The sequence below is a fragment of the Lichenostomus cassidix genome, chromosome 2 (genome assembly GCF_008360975.1).
Source record: "Lichenostomus cassidix isolate B80296 chromosome 2, HeHo_3.0, whole genome shotgun sequence".
Taxonomy (NCBI): Eukaryota; Metazoa; Chordata; class Aves; order Passeriformes; family Meliphagidae; genus Lichenostomus; species Lichenostomus cassidix.
In genome coordinates this window covers 17,435,118-17,454,031 of record NC_139482.1, presented here as the reverse complement: position 1 = coordinate 17,454,031, position 18,914 = coordinate 17,435,118, and the positions used below count along the sequence as shown (strand labels likewise).

Sequence of the window (18,914 nt, the reverse complement as noted above, 5' to 3'; positions counted from 1 at the left end):
TAGATGATGTAAGGATTTTTAACAGGAAGATTTCTTCTAATGGAGTTGAATTTTGCTAGGATTAATACCTATGCCTGTTCAACATGATACATAATTTTTATGGCTCATAACTCATCATGATTAGATGAATAAAACCGTTCCAAGTTCTGTGAGTCCACAGAAGTGCCAGGGATTCATATGGCTTTTAGAAAATAAAATGTACCTTTATTTTCAAGAATAAAAATTGTACTTTTTCTGCAAGCTCCAGACATAATCTCATTTAATCTACTGAAGAAAGATGGAAAGTGATACAAACTGCCAACATACAATTAAATGCTAGATTTTTTCTCTTCTTTGAGCTCAAGCTGAAAAAGGGATAAACAAATGATCTCTATTGAAATAGAAAAAATTAGAAATTTTACAAGTTACATAGAGTACAGGAGATAAGTCATGAGTACATTGACAAACCTTACTTAAATGAATATAAAGTGGGAGATTTCACTGTTAAGTCAGATGTGCTGAGTAATAGTTTAAATTGATACCTGTAACTCAACTATGCTTCTCAGAGGCTTTCTTTTGGTTAGAAAAATAAGAGTAATTGAGTGAATGGCAGAAATTATTACTTGGCTTCAAAAGACCATTTGTAAAGCCTGTCTTTAGGTTGCCTTTCAACACTAGTAATGTAGGAAAGAGTGCATTTTGGTTGGGGAAAAAGTCTAATTAGCTATTTGAAACTAGTCAAAAATTTATTAAGGCTGTCGCAAAAACTGCCAAAAATTACATCAGTTTTTATGACATGTAGGAATCAGGTTACAGGTTAAGAAAACGTAGTTCTTTATCCCATGTATTGCTTTGATACATATGAAAGGAGCAAGTTTTATCCATTAGAAGTTCTGACCAGAAGATTCATATGTGTTTATGAACACTGAAAAACCCAACACTTATTTATTATATGTTTCATGCTCTGCTAGTTCTTGTCTTATTTTTGGTTACTGTCAGTCTTTACTATTCTGTCTACTGTCTTTATGTTAAGTAACACAGTGCTGCACACCCTAATTACCTACTGCACTCATAATAATCTTGTTTATTTAGAAATGTCTTTGCTCTCCAGCCTGGGCAAGGACAGCTATTGATTCTCTTAGATCATAAGCGAAAGCTGTTTGTTTATAATCTTCATTCTCCAAATTCCCTGAAATTAATTTTATGATAATTTTAACCCAGTTAGAAGCTGCTAGAAAATGGATTTGGAATGGTTCTGATGCCAACTCTAAAAGAATAGTATTTATCGCATAATAAAATACTGTGTTTAACTTTGCAAGATGAGTTTAGTTGTAATCTTTGAGAATGAGATACTACTTGCCTCTGGATGGTTTGTGTCCCATCTCTCCAGGAGAATTCCACTCCAGTCTCTCCAGGAGCATTACTGTTCCACTGTCTGAGGCTTCTGCTTTCTGTGTAGGGAACACTGTGGCACTACAAAAACCCCAGGAAAAAATAAGGAAACCAGGAAACAGACATAAATGGAACAAAGAAGTGGCATGAGATTTGTCTGCACATTAAGATCAAAGTCTTTACCAAGCTATAGCCCTCTGTTATAATTAAACCATAATGGTCCTCATATTCATAGGCCTCCCTGGTTTCACCACGCTGCTGCAAGTATTTTGTTACCAGGTTCCTTTCATAAAACTATTTGCAGTTATGTCACATCTGAAAGCCAAGGCCACGAGTCAGGACTAAATTTATTCATTGCCAGTTTGTATCCATTTCTTTTTGGCCAACATTACCTCTAGCTTAAGGAGCTCTTCTTGCTCCCTAGTACTTATTCTGTGATGTATTTATAGGGATCCCTTCTCAACCTTCATTAGGTAATGCAAACCAAGAACTGTTGTCTCCTCTTGGTAGGGAGCCACCAGTGCCCTGATCATTCTAATTCCCCCTTGCTCTCCTTCCAGTCAAAATTCAACATCCTTTACCAGTAGTGAACACAAATGTATACAGTATTCCAGATTAAGTCTCACAAGACCTTTCTAAAGGAAATACTTATTTATTTTGCATACATACTCACCTGCTGTGTTCTAGGATCCTATTTGTCCTTTTGAAAGTTACATCACATCAGAAACTACAGTGATTCTACCTCTGAATCGCATTTGTGGGTCTTCTGTCCTGATGGTTTCCCACAGCTGAGATTCTGCTAATACCAGAAATACTGACCTGCCACCAGGTGCATGCCCCTTCATTTTGCACTGTTGAATTTCAGATAGTCACATAAGCAGTTCTGTCTCTAGTCTTGAGATGTTTCCCATATGACATTTAAAAAATCTTTTTTAAATGCTGCCCAGCTCTGCATCTTTAAGTCAGCAGCACATGTAGTGTTGGTGTAATTAATGAAAATATTAAAGTCAGCCTTAGGATGGATTTTTGAAGAACTCCACTAGCAAGTTTCTTTCCACGTAGCAATTTCTTGAAATCGTTTTCAGTTGGCTCTCCCCATCACCACTTTTTATTTCTTGTTCTAATCCATTACCATTAGATTGGTAATGACTCATACCATCCAGTATCAGAAACTTTATTTAGATACCACAAGATTAGATATACGGAATTTCCTATAGTGACTTTATATTAAATTCAGATAGACATGCACAAAACCCTCTATGTCCAGATCTGATATAGTAAGATCTGACTGTATTTGGGATTCTATCTCTGAATTACTAATTGATTTATGCTTAGTTTTCATAAAATTGTGCTTACCTATATATCACAACCTGAAGAACGTTTATTTTCATGTACGGATAATGTAGCTTTTACAACTAGTACTTCTTTGTAAGAATGTTAACATTTCTGTTACACTTGAATAAATACTGAAACTCTCAAATTGCTAAAATCCTATCCACTTGAAGCCTCAGGAACACTAATTTATATTTCAGGCTAAATAAACATTCCATTCTGATTGGAGTTACCAATATAGGTATACTGACTGGAGAGTATCTGTCCCTGGTTTCTTCTAATGAAAAATATTTCAGGTTCAGGCTATTGTTATAAATACATTTTTAAAAATTGTCTCTTGTTATATTAGAACTTTTAAAATTCAGATCAGAAAAAATAATTCCATATTGTACATTTAGGTATGGTAAAGTATGTTAAGGAAAGGTTTAATTATTTATGCATACTAGGACATCAGTCAGGATGAATTGATGTCATCCCTCCTCTCTAATGGCTCTACCTGTGTTTTTTTTTCATATTAAGACAGTGGAATTAAATAGCTGTGATCCAGCCTTGCCATTACAGTTAGCTCTGTGCTACACAAATGGAAACAGAGCAGGTTTTTAATTGTGATGAGGTAAGCTCTCTCCCTACATTTCATCAGGGATTTGACATGACTTGCTGAGCTGGTTATGTAGCACATAACCACAGCCCTTTCCCACAGGAAGGACTTGGCAGTTGAACAACAAAGCTGGCTAATTACGTGCTATTCTGTGACTCTCAAAGCAGGAATGATGAAATGTGGTTTTCTGTGACACTTGCTTCTCGCTGCAAAGTGATGATTCCTCCTTTTGCTACTTATTGATGGCAGAAAGGCAGAGAAAGGTGTGCATTGCAAGGTTGCAGAGGATAGAGGGGATGACACTTCCCATGGAATCAGTCTGTTTCCAAAGTCTTTTGGTTGCAAGGCCGCACATGCAAGTGCTGGCTGCTTGCTACCTCACTGGAGTATTTTTTCACTGTAAGAGTAGACAGTATTGCATCTTCTTTTCTACCACAGTTATTTTATGCTTCCAGTTTTTTATCAAGATTAATCTATTAATAATATTTCCTGTAATTGTGAGTGGCGATTTCCTGCTTCTGGTATTTCTGTATTGCCCATTTCCCCTACCTCCTTCACAGTCTGTCCTTGTCAGAGCTGTGTTCTGCTCTTAGTATTTGCCAAATATACTTTCCTCGATCCTAAAACTGCCATTAACCAACATGAAAGGGAGAGAAGGTGAGTAATTTCCTGTAACTGACAAAAAAATAGATATTGTGAACACTTTCATAAGGTTTATAAAAATAGAGAATATAACCTTTTCAGACATCATACACATTATAAAGTTTGTCTATGTAACACTGTTACACCATTATTACCTTTTTTTCCCCCAGAGGAAACAGTATTGTAGATCCCCCCTTTTCTGTTTCCTGGTATCATCTTAAGGCCCTGTGCACAATGGTCACTGCAAATGCCATCTACACTTCTGAGCAGAAATATGAGGCTTGACCTGCGTCATCACTCACATTTAGAGACTCACTTATCAAAGTGGGACACCACCTGGGCCCTTGAGATGTGAGCAAATGTCTATATTTATCACCTGCAGCCCTTTTCCCACAAACTCTTGCCACATGATGTCATAGCACTGGTTACATCTCCAGTGACTGGTGCACCCAGGCAGTGAATAAAATTTTAATATATGCAGAAGCTGAACAACAAATTGTGAGGCAAAGCTCTCTGAGACACAGCCCTTGTATACCATTTCAGATTATTAGTAAAAATTCAACATTTCATTTTCCAGTTACATACAGAAAGTTATTAATTCATTAAATACTTCAGTCAGAAATACCTCTTTCTAAAGGGCTGTTATGTCAGCACAAACAAAAAAAATCCAAAAAAAGAAGCAATGAAATGAATGCTTATTCAGTGTTATTCAATATATCATTTAAAGGAACTTCTCCTTCTGCCTTCACTAACAAATGTTCCTGGTGATGTAATTAATTTCTTCTATGTCAATCATGTATCTACTACATATTAAAGTTAAAAATAGTTCCACTCTCATGCACTTCATTTTACGTCAGTGAATACCACTGCTGTTCCACAGCTGTTTTTGTGATTGTGGTTTGCCTTCTAAACAATCTAAACAATTCCTGGAATGTGCAGGGTAACCAGTGATAACAGTAATGTCAAGAGAAACTTTAACCATGGGAGATGTTTATGCTTTATTACTACAGGGCTTGTTTTGAGATCTATTCCGTAATCGCAAAGGACTGTACATTACCCTTTAATGAGTGAACCAGGAGCTCAGGAATATTACTCTGTGGAAAACAGTGAAGGGCACATCCATACTGTGTTCTTCTCACTTTCCAACCCCCTCTAGTGCTTGTGAGGCCACAACATGCAGACAAAATTGACAGAAGTTGGAAACACAGGAGTACTCTGGAAGCAACTGGTACATGGGTTGTGTTTTAGCTGGGTGATAATAAAGCAAAATTTGGTTTTCCCTTGGAATTAACAGCAATTCTACATGCACCTGAAAGAAATGTTAAAGGCCAATATTCTGGTAGTAAAAGGCACTAAAGGCAGAACCACATCCCTCTGGCTTTTATAGATACCATTGCATTGAAGGCATTAAAATATTTCTTTGAAATTTCTATTTCAACAGAATTGTACTCATAGCACTTGATCATTCCTGCCCCTGGTGGTGGTGGATGTCCCATCCATGGGAGTGTTCAAGGCCAGGTTGAGTGGAGTTTTGAACAACCTGGTCTAGAAAAAGGCTACCAGGAGCTAGATGATTTTTAAGATTCCTTCCAACCCAGGCCATTCTATGATTACTCTCTGGTGCAGACCATGGTTTAGGATGCTATTGTTAAAACCTGTCAGATATCTAAGACAATTACTTTTAGGAAGTGCTGATTCCTGGTAACTCTTAGTATGAGAGTTGAAAGCTAACCATGAGACGATCGTGTGGCAGAAGCTCAATGGGATTTTTGTCCTTGGTCATCCAAAGAGACTGGATTCCCCTCAGGCCAAGTATGTGTGACTAACTCTGGCTGCTCGGTTATTAAAAATGTTAGTTGCATTACATTGTCAGTATTTAATGACAACTCAGGTAAAACACACCAAGGTGAGCTTCTCTTTCCATTTACTTCACACAGGACATAATAAAGATATCAGAGGTAGTATACTATTAACACCATAACAGTGGTTACAATGTTTGTTTTGTCTCTCAGTTACCTAGCAACAGATTTTGATTGTGTTTTAACCTTATTAGCAAGCTTATTATGTGCATTTTAACTGAAAATATAGGAAAGACATATTTGTTTATAAGCAAAAAGAGAGAAAAAAATAACAATTTATCTGCTACAATTACAAAAACCTGCTGGCATATTTAGCATGTATTTCAGGATGTTCCTTGGATTTCTGTTCAGACAAACAAGTTTTCTTGCCCAGAACACGCTTCATTAGAGAATCAGAATACTAGCATGAGGGTAATTACAAAAATCTGTTTCTCTCCTCAAATGAAGCACCACAAACTTCAAGTTGTACCTCATTGTGACTAACAATCAGAATTAAACAGCTGCCCATCCATTAATGTACCACTGTTCCAAATTACCTATGGTTTTGGAGAAGCAGAACAGTCATTAGCAGGAGTTTCTGTAATATCCTAGAAGAAAGAAATTTTCAGTACTGAGTATTCAAAATGCAGCACTTGCTCCTGCCAGAAGTGCTCTTATTCTCCTGGATCCATTTACTGTTCTCTAACAGAAAGAGCTGCCTCTCTCCCTCCCTTCTCTCTGTTACCAGACTATTGAAGACTTAAACCCACCATCCTATATTCAGCTCTGGCATTTATTAGCAGACAGACCATTCACTAAATCAAACTACAGATAACTCTTCTGAAGAAAAACAGAACAAACAAACAAACAAAAAAATGTAGCAGAAGGACTGGTGAGCATTAAGTAATATATATCTTTATAAACAACCAAACCCACAATGAAGAGCAACCGGCATATTTTAAACCCCCTTGGAAGGGGCAATTTCCAGTAGTTTTACATTAAATCTCCTATCAGTATGTATATAAACATATACATGTGAACTTTGAAATAGACACTGTCAAGTTTTGACCAAGAAACAAAACTAGATGGGAATCTCCTTTGTGCCAAGCCTCCATTTCAAGGAGGGAAGATTTCAATTCACTACTATTTATTTGATCAATATCTATTCCTCTCTAAGTAATGATTAGTCCAGAAATAAAGACTCACTGACTGGGCTCACAAGCTATATTTAAAACAAAGTTCTGAACATTCTGAAATACAAGAGTCACTCTGTAATTTCAGAGCAGTTGTAATAGCTTATCCCCCTGTAACAGGCTGCCAGGATAAGGCCCATCACCATTTGTTCTAAAGATATCAACTTTTTGGCTGGCTCTTGCAGGTAACTGAGGACATTTGGGCTTTGATTCATATCTCATATACCTCTTACATTTCAGCTTCGAAGGCAAAAATTTTGAATGTATATTTAGTCTGTAAATTTTCATTAAAAGGTTCCCAGTATTGCATGCAACAAACTGCTGTGTTTTGTCCAGAATATAAAAGATGTATGTAAAAACATTTCCCATAAATATCCACACTACTTTGCATGAAGGATTTCAGCATTTTTTCTTCAATGTGCCATTTAGCTGAGTGAATCAAAATATGTTGTCTGTGTAAAGAGAATGAATTCCGTATTCTGTTGCTGGTGGCCCCAGAATCAGCTTCAGAGACTGAAGATAGGAAGTATATCCCTGAATATGGATACAAAATACAACCAAGGCTTAAAAGAAACAATTATTTTTGACATTACGGTATATTGCAGGTGATCCTCTTATTCTTTTTAATTAATGTAAATGGAATGAGGAAAAGAATTTTTTCAGAATATCCAGATAAAGTGTTTTCTGTTTGTTTGTCTGTTTTTGTAGTTCTACAATCTGCTTGGATTACCAACACTTTCCTGAAGATATTTGAGACTGTGGGATGGAATCCAGAGTTGTTTTTAAGTATCACTTTGAAATTACAGATGTCAATTCCTTTTTTCCCAATTCCCAATTCCATTCTGTTAAGAATGACTGTCTGCATTAACATTTGATCATAGTGTAAACTGGTGTTTCTTGGTCAGCATGCCTGTCAGAACGTAATCAAATCGAGTGTACACAGATCACATCATCCATGGACAAAGGCTTAGGTATGACTTTATTTATACCGCAGCTGAGGCTAGAAGACATGGCTTCATTTTAAGGCGCTACCTTAAAATTAAACCAGTTGTCAATGATCTTGATGACACCCATATTTTAGACTGCGTCTCTCCCGTTAACATGTGCTGGTTTATATCACACACTTTTGCATGCATGCACCGCATTTCCCAGAGCGCTACCGCAGGTGGACAACCAGCGGCTTGCGCCCGGGACGGTGCAAACCCGAGCGAATATGAGCACTGCTGCTGCCGGAGCGGCACGGCAGGCACAGTGACAGCGAGCTCACGTAGCAGAGCAGGGCGGCGCTCGGTGACGCGCCGCGGCAGCCCCGCCCCGCTCCGCGCTCCCGCAGCTTCCAGAAGGGCCGGAGCCCGCGGGGGGGCCGGGCCGGTGGCGCAGTCGGAATTGCCGCGGCCGCGGGGCCCGGGCGGGGCGGGGCGGGCGGTGATGCCCTTGTTTATTTTTACCCGGGCGGCTCATCCTCCTCGGCAGCCCCAGCGCGGCCCCCGCTGCCGCTCCCCGCCCCAGCTCCGACGGCGGCGCCGCCTATAAAGCGCCGCCCGCGGGGAGCCGAGGATGCAGCTCTACAGCTCCGTGATCACCCACTACCCCGCGGCCGCGACCGCAGCAGCCGCCGCGGCCTCGCCGAGCTCCGCCGCCGTCTTCAAGGTCTCCTTGTCGCCGGGACCCTCCTCCGGGGAGGCACCGAGCGCCGCCGACGCCGCGGGCCCTAGCGCGGCCGCCGAGAGCTCCGGCAAGGACAGCTTCGTTCCCGCGGGGGGCAGCAGCAGCGCCGCCGCCATGCCCGCCTTCTCGTCGTGTCTGGAGGTGATGCCGAGCGGCCCCGCGGCGGGCCCGGCCGGGCGGCCGGCGGGCGGCCCGCAGTTCAGCTCCTGCGCGCAGGTCACCGTCAGCCGCCGGCGGCCGCTGGAGCGGATCGTGCCCATCCGCATCGTGCAGCGCGCCGAGGCCGCCGCAGAGCTGGTGCCGGGCTCGCCGCGCAGCCGCGCCTGGCTGGAGGGCATCCTGGAGAGCGTGCGGCAGGCCGGGGGCGACGGCGAGGCCACCGCCGAGGAGCCCAGCAACCGCAGCCTGCGGCTCAGCGAGCACTGCCAGGCGCTGCAGGCGGCGGCCGCCGGCGCCCAGCCCGGGCTGGCTCCCGGCTGCGGCCCCGCGGAGCGGAGCGGCGGTCCCGCGCAGCCCGGCGGCCCCGCGCCCGGCGAGGAGGAGGAGGAGGCGGCGGGGCCCGACGTGCGGCGGGGGCCCGGCGGCAGAGCGGAGCGCAGCGAGAAGCTGGCGCTGTACCTGGCCGAGGTGGAGAAGCAGGACAAGTACCTGCGGCAGAAGGGCCGGTTCCGCTTCCACATCATCCCCGACGGGAACTGCCTGTACCGCGCCGTCTGCAAGGCGGTGTACGGGGACCAGCGGCTGCACGGCGAGCTCCGCGAGCAGACCGTGCACTACATCGCCGACCACCTGGACCACTTCAACCCCATCATCGAGGGCGACGTGGGAGAGTTCCTCATCGGCGCCGCCCAGGACGGGGCCTGGGCCGGCTACCCGGAGCTGCTGGCCATGGGGCAGATGCTGAACGTGAACATCCACCTCACCACGGGCGGCCGGCCCGAGAGCCCCACCGTTTCCACCATGGTTCACTACCTGGGGCCCGAGGACCCGACACGGCCCAGTATCTGGCTGAGCTGGCTTAGCAATGGGCACTACGATGCTGTGCTGGACCGCGTGTGCCCCAACCCAGAGTACGAGGCGTGGTGCAGACAGACTCAGGTACAGCGCAGGCGGGATGAAGAGCTGGCCAAGTCCATGGCAGTGTCCTTGTCCAAGATGTACATTGAGCAGAACGCCTGCTCATGAGAGCGCCTGGGCCGCAGGCTGGGAGCTTTGCTGCAGGGACTGAGACAGAGAGAAGGTGTGCTGGCTGTGATGGTGATGCCTTAATCCTTAATGAAGCAGCAGCACCCCAGACTGAGAAGGACTGTAGGCTGTGGGGGATAAATACAGACGTATTTGTAATATTCTGTTGTAAAAACTTAGCCTCGGGTTATTTGCAAGGAGATTTCTCTGTGTATGTTTGTGTCTCCCCTCCCCACTGTCTATTTTCTATAAGAATGTATTTTTTGCACACTTTTTAAACTGTTACCTCCATCTTCTACATCTTACATTAGTATCTGGCTTTCAGCTGTACAGCCAAAAACGTTTGTAAACAGTTTTTGTAAATAAGGCTTATGATGTAACAGCTATTTTTTGCTGTGTTTTTTACCCATAAACCTTATATTTTTACCAAATGAAGTTGATGTCAAACTGACCCCCCCAAAGGATGAAAATATTGTGGGTATTTTCTTGCAAAATTAAAAGAATGGCTTTTGTAAAAGTGCAGCAAAGTGAGAACAGATTGCTTTTAGGAACAGTTGCTTTTTCTGCCTGGAGCACGGAACAGGTCCTTTTGAGCCAGTTGGAATGCAGCTACACGTGAACAGTACAGGGAGCAATTGACTCTTCTGTATTTAATTACTGTTTTGAGTAAACTGGCCTCTTGTTGCCTGGTTGGCTCACCCTCTGCTCCATTTATATTATTTATCTGTAATAACAGAACATTAACTTGCAATAGAATGTTGTGACTAGATAATAGTCTCCTGCTTTGGCAGTAATTGCCTTGGCTGCACCTCAGTGTTTGTGTTCTGTTTCTGGGGTTATGGTGTCTTTTGTATAAGCCCTGCTTCTTTTTTGGCACTGGTGTTTCACCAACAAATCATTATCTGATCACAACATTTTATTCACTACATTTTCTAATCAAGAAATCAGGAATGGTATTCTGCATTATGGTTTAAAAGAAGAAAACCCTTAAATTGAGGTTTGTATGGTTTGCTGGGTCAAACATTTAAGTGTTTCCAATCTGAATTCTGTCTCTTCTACTTTCTGGTTAACTTGTTAGATATATTTATTAAGTAATGCAGTTTGTACTTTTTTATTTTGTAATATATTGTGATTTTGGATTTATACTGTATTTGTATAATAGGAATATTCACAGCTAAAATGGAATGAATAAAGAATATAATTTTACTTGTGCTCTTTTTTTTCTGCCCTGTGCATTCCTGGTGGGGGGAAGAATTGTGGGTGGGTTCACAGGACCTCTTATTTAGCTTCTCTGCCTTAGTCTCCCTTATTAAGAGGTGGGAAGGAGGGGCACAGTACTTTACAAATGTGCACCTCTGATAATTCTGGTGCCTGTCAGTATGTGAGAGAAAGAAATGCAAGCATTTACAGACCATAGAATATCTGTAATTTTTTTTTTACAGCAAGAGGTCTTAGTATACTGTTTGCAAATGAGAAACAATTTTGTATATTAATACGCTTTAGAAGAAGAGTCCTCAAGCATGGGACATGAGCTGGTGACGCCAGGGTTGGTGATGAGCCAGCTCTCTGCTGCACTGTGCACACTTGGGCTTGGGCACTGTCTTTGGGAACCTCCATTCTGCAGCTAGTCCCAAACTTGCTTGAGATTGGTCCTGTCATTAATGAGACCTTGGCACCCTCTTGTTACTCTAATAGAAGTAATGTCATAAGGAGATGCAGCTTTTTACTCCCCTCTCAAGATGGAAATGCCTTGCAAGTTGTTAAAACGTGTTTACAAATGTGCCTGTGTGTTTACAAATCAGTCCCTGACCTCAAAACAGTAGAAGGCCCCATCCTTAAACAACAGAATAGTACTGGTTAAAAGTAGATTAAAAAGTAACTAAATAGTTGAAATGCATCAGTCTTAATTGAGCATATGTGATGAGCTGCAGGACTGATTTTGTGCCTATTTGTTACTGGTTTATGTGTTACAAAGGGTAGTTTTAAGTGATACATTATTTTCAAGATATTGGTAAATACAATATTTTTGCCCGTTTTCTTTATGCACAGTTGTGCTTTCCTTTAAAGTGCAAACAATGGTGGAAAAAACCGTCTTTCCAGTCCACTACTGCTTAACCACTGAATCTTTGGAAAGCTGAGTTTTGAGGTGAGAGCAAGGCAAAGATGCAGTCATGGATGTGTTCATAAGGATCAGAGGTAGTTTATGGGGAAAATGACAACTCACATGACACTTAAACATGAAAATATTAATACAGCATCAGTAAATATCAGTGATATGTTCACTGATTAAAAAATTTTATCTAGGCTGCTTAGGTTTTGGGTTGGATATGATTAACTCATTTGAAGTTGTGAATATCCCAAACTTTCAAAAAAACTCCAAGCGTTTCTTTTAGGTCTTCTGAAATTACCATTTTCAGCTGTATCATGAATTGTGATCACAAATTCTGTGTTTTGCAGCACAAACCTTAGAAATGCTCAGTAAGCTAAGTGAAAAGGATTGGTACTGCATGGTGTTCACTCTATGTGATAAAAATGATACTAAAATATCACAAATGGAAAAAGTGGTGTTAAAAATGAGCAGTGCAGTACCCTGGGATGGCTTCCCACAGAGCTCCTCAGCAATTTATCTATTGCATGAGTCACAGGGGCATGCAGATAACTTGAAGGAATTTGAAAAAACGAGGTTACTTGTTGAACTAGTTTGCAAAGACATTGGGGCTGTATTACTGAAGCACGTAACAAGGCATTTGTTTTTGCAGCTTGCATTACATACTGCGTCTAAAAGGAAATTACAAAAATGGCATTTCAGATATTTTGGGCACATGGAAAGTGATTTTTTTAAAAAATCACTGTGGTGTTTAAAGTTCAGCTGAGACACTGGGTTCAAATGCAAGCTGGTGTTGTCTTGCTGGAACAGGAGTAGAGGCAGTTTCATGGAGCAGTTTTATGGAAGTAGTGATCCTAATATGCACACAGCTTTACAAAACTGCTTGTAACATTGTCACTTGCTCCCAGCAAAAGCAGAGGTAGATGCAACTTTTCCCTTACTGTCCTCTGTTCAACAATTCCAGTCACATTAGAAGGACAAATATTGTTCTGGCTCATAATTTCAGTGCCTGATTATTTTAACCTTGGCTAATCACTTGCATAACTCAGCTAATCCTTAGACCAGTCTGGGGACTTTGGTCAACAGACTTTTTATTGTTGACAGTAAGTCAGAAGAAGAGCTTGATTTTCAATATGCACTTGTATGGCTCTATAAGTCAGGTAGAAAATGCTTTAATTGTAAACTGAGTAAATGGGAAATTCAGTCTGAGGGAGCATAAACTTTGTGATGCCATCTTTGCTTGTATTTTATAACACAACTGTGAATTAGTTGACATGTTGGATGCTTCATTTCAAGAGTTCTTTATGTTGCCAAGACTATGACATTCTGTCACTATATGTGCAATGGATGTGTTAGAATTTTCATGTGTGTTGAACTGACTCTAAAGCAAGGTTTGCAAGAACTGAATTGGTTTGCAATGAATGAATCCCAAAATAAGGGTGGTGGGCAAGTAGGAAGGGGAAGATTTATGAAAATATCATTGTTTTTCATCTCAGTCAATGGCTCACTCTTCAGAAAGTTCAGGGGATGACACTTTGTGCTTAGCAACTTTCTTAAGACACATAGAAGTCTAAGGCCAGCTACTGGGTTTTATCTGTCCTGTTCTATTTGGCTGGTACATTACATGTGTGCAAGATAAATCAGTTACATTAATGCCACTTGTAAATAAAGGTGCATTTCAGTACTCCTTATAAATGTACAAAATCACCTGAATACAAGTATTTCTTCTCCTGCTTTTGCTTTCATGATGCCAGAATTATTTGATAGGATTTTTGAGGATGAAATTTCAATTTTAGTTCAGTGATCTGTCAGTGTGCTCATGCACAGCTTCTGAATCCAAGCAGAAAATGATGACAGATATCTCACAACAGAGACAAGTACCTGGCAATAATTGGTTTTTGCTTTTAATTTGCTTATACTCTGTTATATTTATATAACAGTTTATTGATATGCAGTGATAAGTGTTCCTAGGATGTTGGTGCAAAATGGTGTGAAATGAAAAACACTCCTCAGCCTCAGTGTTGAAAAGATTGTCCCATTTTGGAATGGCATGGTTGTGTGAAAATATGCAGCATCCACTGAGATGGTGAGTAACTGTTTGAAAGGACATCAGCTCTGCCAAATGCAATTGTGTAGTCACCAGAACTTTTTAAAAGAAGCAGAAAAATTTAAACTTTGAACTTTTTACTAATATACAGGCTGATTTATAACATGTACATGTGTGTTTTAGTTGAAAAAAATAGAGTGGCTTTCATATTTTCTGTTCAGTTTTAATTTATAATCTGTCTTTTTTATAAGCAAGTTTATAGTATTAATGGATAAAAAGATACAGCAGTGCAGTAATATATTGTACTTCAGCCACTTTTTTCTGGAATTAGTTTTTAAAATCTGTTTATACAAGAAAATCCATACACGGTATTCAGACTGCAAATCAATGGAAAGAAACCAATGTCAAGTTCCAGGTTTATGTTGCATGAGTGGTTATTATTCCATCTTCTCATACATTTGTCTTAATTGCTGAGTAGTATCAGTGTGTTTCTCTGGAGAAAAGGTGAGTGTGCAATTGTAAGAGCATGATGCACATACACGCTTGTGAATAGAACTCATCTTTCTTGTGTGATCTTAAAAAATGGCTTTCCTACATTTTTAGTGTGCATTTTAAACCATTATCCTTTTAATCCTTTTTTTATTTCATAGAGATTTTACTGGAAGTTGTAGAAAACTGACTGTTGTGTTCTTCTGACGAGGCATGGTTCATAGTGTTTGAACCTTGAGCACTGTAGCACAGTTAAGCTGCGTACAGAGTGGTGTGTACAGAGAAGATGACAATTTCAGGAGGAAAGTTGGACCTGGGATCTGGTGGTGAAGGGGCCCAGGTCCCTTCTGTCCTTTCATCTCCCTTGCTCACCCACATGCTCAGCAGGGAGAGCCTGACTGGCTGTGATGGGCAGTGGTGCTGCTGGCCTGGTGACAGCTTCAGGGTCACTGCTGCTGCTCCTTGGGGTCAAGTTGTGGAGCTCTTGTACTGCCAGGTTTTGGGGGCTGCAGATGAAGGGAAGGATGCAACACCCATTAAAAAATGGAAAGGATTTCACAGACAAAAACATGGTATTTTTCTTGCCTGTGAACTTCCATTACTGAATTTCAAAGACTTAAAGTATGGTTGAACATCTAAATGGTTTGCAAAGATCAGTGTAATTTTAAAAATTGCATAAAGCATGTTAACAGATTTTTGAGACTCAAATAATGCTGAAATACACTGAAATACTTTTCTTTAAAAATTATTAAATAAATCCATAATCACATTAGCAAAACTGTATTATTTTCACAGGTAGATGGATCCAGCATTTTTCCCACACAAAACTTCCATTTTTGCTGACCATAAAACTTCAATTCCCAGCTGTTTAACTAACCAACATATCTGGGCAAAAAAGTAGTGATTTCAGATTTCTAGGTGGGATTTGGAATTTGGTAAACTCTGTCAATTTAACCCAATACCACTAAGTGCAATATTTCCTCCCATTGCTGATGCTATACTCAAGTTTTGATGTCTGCTTTTAGAAATAACACAATCGTTGGAACTCCAACTGAGCTTCTGTTGATAATTTTTAGGGAGAGCCTGTGGTCAAAATGTACTCCCTTTGTAAATAAACAAGCCAGTATGTTTTATATCTAAATTCCTTGTCTTGCATATGACTTAAGGATTGAGATATGACTAAGCAATCAAGCAGTTAACTAACGTATTTATATGATTTGTTTGCTTTCCTGACAAACTTCAGCTCCATTGGATTAGGTTTCTCACAGGGACTGACCTTGCCTTTTGTGGTTTAAGGTAGGAGCAATGATAAAATTATTGTGTCATTAATTACTAACAGAATTCCTATTACTTCTGCAAACTCTACCTGCAATCTTTAAATTTCTTTTCATGGTTGTTTTTTTTTGATTGTCAAACATATACCTATTCAGGATTAACCTTAGAAAGTAGTTATGCTATAAACCAACAGCTAATTAAAAGGACATTTGAATGAGTTTAGGAGTTGACAGCTGTTTTGCTGTTTATGTATAATCGAGGGAAAGGTGGTGCCCAAAATGAAGTGGTTTTGAAAGGACTTATTTTGCTCTGAAAGGTGGTTATGTCAGCTTATTATGTCAGCATTGTGACTGCTGATGTAAAAGCTTTAATGCACTTGCATTTATCATTTCTTAATAAAGTAATAATGTTATCTCACAGCAAGTTACATTTTTGCTACACTCAGGATGGAGAAACAAGAGACTTCTACTGGTAGATTAAAAAGAGAATAATGTTTTGCTTTTAGAAGTAACTGCCTTTTTTTTTTCCCATTTATCTCCCACCATTCTAATATCCAGTGAAAGGGAAGTTTGGCTTTAGGTAAGGAATGTTTGTGCATGTGGCCTGTGTTCTTCCTGAACTGGTAATATGAATACATGCAGAATAAGTTTTTTTACTTTAGATTTATACCCATAAAAATGGTGAAAAAACAGTTGGCTAAAAATCTACCTGTTATACTGTAGAGGATTTGGCTCAGCAAAGCTGCAGTCCCACTGGGACTTGGATGGGCTGCAGCATTATGACAGCACATGTGTTGCAGATATCTGAAAACCTAATCTCCATTTATTTATTTTGCTTTTAATTTTAAGATTTTTTTGCATGCATGTTATCTTACTTATCAGGAAGTAAATATTTATGGATGTTTTGTCAATTAGGCAGCTGTCCTTTTGGATATACTCATGATAATTCATGTGAACCATTCACGTGAATGTGATTCCTAGTAGATTTCCATTTTCAGTTAATATTTTACAGCAGTTGCCCTGAAGAGGCTATGTAACACCTGAAATTGCCAAAAATTATACCAAACAGTAAATATTCAGTTATTTGATAGCATTTATGTCATCAGATTCTTCTCCTTTTCTAGCTCTGGCCAGAGACAAACATGTTCCAAAATGGATAAATAAGACAACACTGGGCTCTGTCAGGTAAATTAAAGAAGCTTTTGCAGAGGGATAATTACTGTGGAAAGCTTCACCAAATGTGTTATTGCAAAGGGGGCTGTTCGGAGACCGTGTTACATATGTTCTTCAAAACACTGTATTGTCACACTGAAATTGTGACAATTGCAAGCAAACAAAACCTATAAAAACCCCAAACGAAAATGGCAAACAAAATCTCCAAAGAATACAATCTTTTACAACCAAAAACCCAAGGAAAGCTGCTCTGCATAGGCTGTGTTTGTGAGGAACCAGGTTATATAACTTGAACCTTGGCAGTGGCCTCAGCTGTAACATCTACAGGAAATCTGCTGCCAACTAGGTTTCTACCCCATGAGACCAAAAAGGGAATAGTAGATGCTCTACTTCAGTCAAGGGATTGAGTTAATCTCTGCTAAGACTTTTGGTGCTTCCTCAAGCCTTTGAGCTTTATCTCAGTGCTCTCTGGATTAAGCTCTCGCCAGGCAGCTGTATCATATCTCTGTGGGTCACTTGATATCAATAGAGGAGGCAGACAACAGGCAGGTATTGTCTCTGTGTAGAGAAACCTGTGCTCCAGCATATCCCATTGGTGTCTTGTATCACTCCTCTCTAGTATGAAGTGTGAGGAAAAAGAAATTGTATACCACTGGAACATGGAATCAGTTCTGTCTCAGAACACTTAAAAGTTCTCAGATAAAAAAACACAAATCTGTGCCAAGTCAGTTACACTTACTTTTTTTTTTCCCTGTCAACTATAAATAAATCACAAGGAGTTTATAACTAGCCAGTGAGGCATTATACAGCTCCAAAAATGCTGCAGACATTTGGTCACATGGAGATCTTCAGTGGGATGCAATAGGTTTTCTACCAAATTAAATTCTGGATTCAGATTTGTCTCCTGCTTGTATATTAATTTCAGTCTATTTACTATCACCATTATGTATTTAATCCCCTCATAAATTTTGAGTGTTTATTCCCATAGCATAGGGAAGAAATAGTGGGAATTGTTTCCGGTGTCAGTGAATACTATCAAAGCTAGAAAGGAAAGGAGAGTAGCACCTTATGGGAGGGAATGTTCCATGAAGGCTTAAAACCAAGAAAAAAAGTCCTGAAATTTGGTGTTGACCTGAACATTTTAACTTTTTTTTTTTTTTTTTTTTTTTTTTTTTTTGAAGCTGTGATGAGTCCAGGTCTTGTGTATCGATTTTTTTTTTGCATGCAGATATCTGTAAGAATTGTGGATGAGAAAGAAAATAATAAAATAAATAGGAAAAATGTTTGGATATACACCAAAAAGGGAAGGAATGGATTTCTGTTCTCTCACTACTAAAAGGATTAACACTTGGAAAAAACCGTTTCAGATTGACAGGCTTATTTAGAGAGTCTTATTCTTGTTAAATAGTTCTTGTACTGAGTGCATGCTGGAGCATTTGCTAAACGTGCTGAAGAGAGGGCCAACAAAAATGTGCCAACAAAAGTGGAAGAGATGTGTCTGTCTCTGAGATGAAAGTGCAGCAGGCAAGGCAGCTTCGCTTTTCATTGTCCTGACCTGTGGGTTTTACATCTCACTTATAACTTTGCCTTTGTGTCATTGGCATAAAATATGTCCTTTATATGTTTTTGCAAAACATTTCCTTTTCCCACCTAGAGATTAAATATGACCAGAGATCTTGTTTCTTGGGAGTCAAGTCCAAAATATATTTTACAAATTTTCATTTGATAAAACATGATTTATGTATGGTTTTCAATTTCATAGCCTTTATGGTCTGATTCAAGCACACAGCTGTGAAAAGTATGTTTATAAAACAGTATTAATTTCACCTTTATAGGCTTTTAAAGTAAGTGTTTATAGCTGGGTTAGAGTTTGATAAACAGTAAGGGAATTCTGAATGGGTAATATGTGAATAGGATGTTATAAAAATGTGACATTTCCTGTTCTTATGTACTTTGGTGTAAATTTCCAGATTTAATTTCTTTGGGGGAAAAATAAT

The 18,914-nt window shown here is 40.0% G+C and overlaps 1 protein-coding gene and 1 long non-coding RNA gene across 2 annotated transcripts; one reads left to right on the top strand and one right to left on the bottom strand.

Moving 5' to 3' along the window:
* Positions 1–182: 182 nt before the first annotated feature.
* Positions 183–2,007, bottom strand: LOC146440882 (uncharacterized). The gene is made up of 2 exons (XR_014849705.1): positions 1,555–2,007; positions 183–1,452 (listed from the first exon to the last, which is right to left on the bottom strand). It is a non-coding gene; the product is annotated as an uncharacterized LOC146440882 (long non-coding RNA).
* A 6,297-nt stretch (positions 2,008–8,304) lies between these two features.
* Positions 8,305–11,033, top strand: OTUD1 (OTU deubiquitinase 1). Its single transcript, XM_085050517.1, has one exon. It carries the CDS (start codon positions 8,532–8,534, stop codon positions 9,825–9,827), a length of 1,296 nt encoding a protein of 431 aa, XP_084906643.1. The 5' UTR covers positions 8,305–8,531; the 3' UTR covers positions 9,828–11,033.
* The last annotated feature ends 7,881 nt before the right edge of the window (positions 11,034–18,914 follow it).

Coding starts and splice junctions, on each gene's coding strand:
- OTUD1 (XM_085050517.1), top strand. CDS start 8,532: ATGCAGCTCTACAGCTCCGTGATCACCCACTACCCCGCGGCCGCGACC.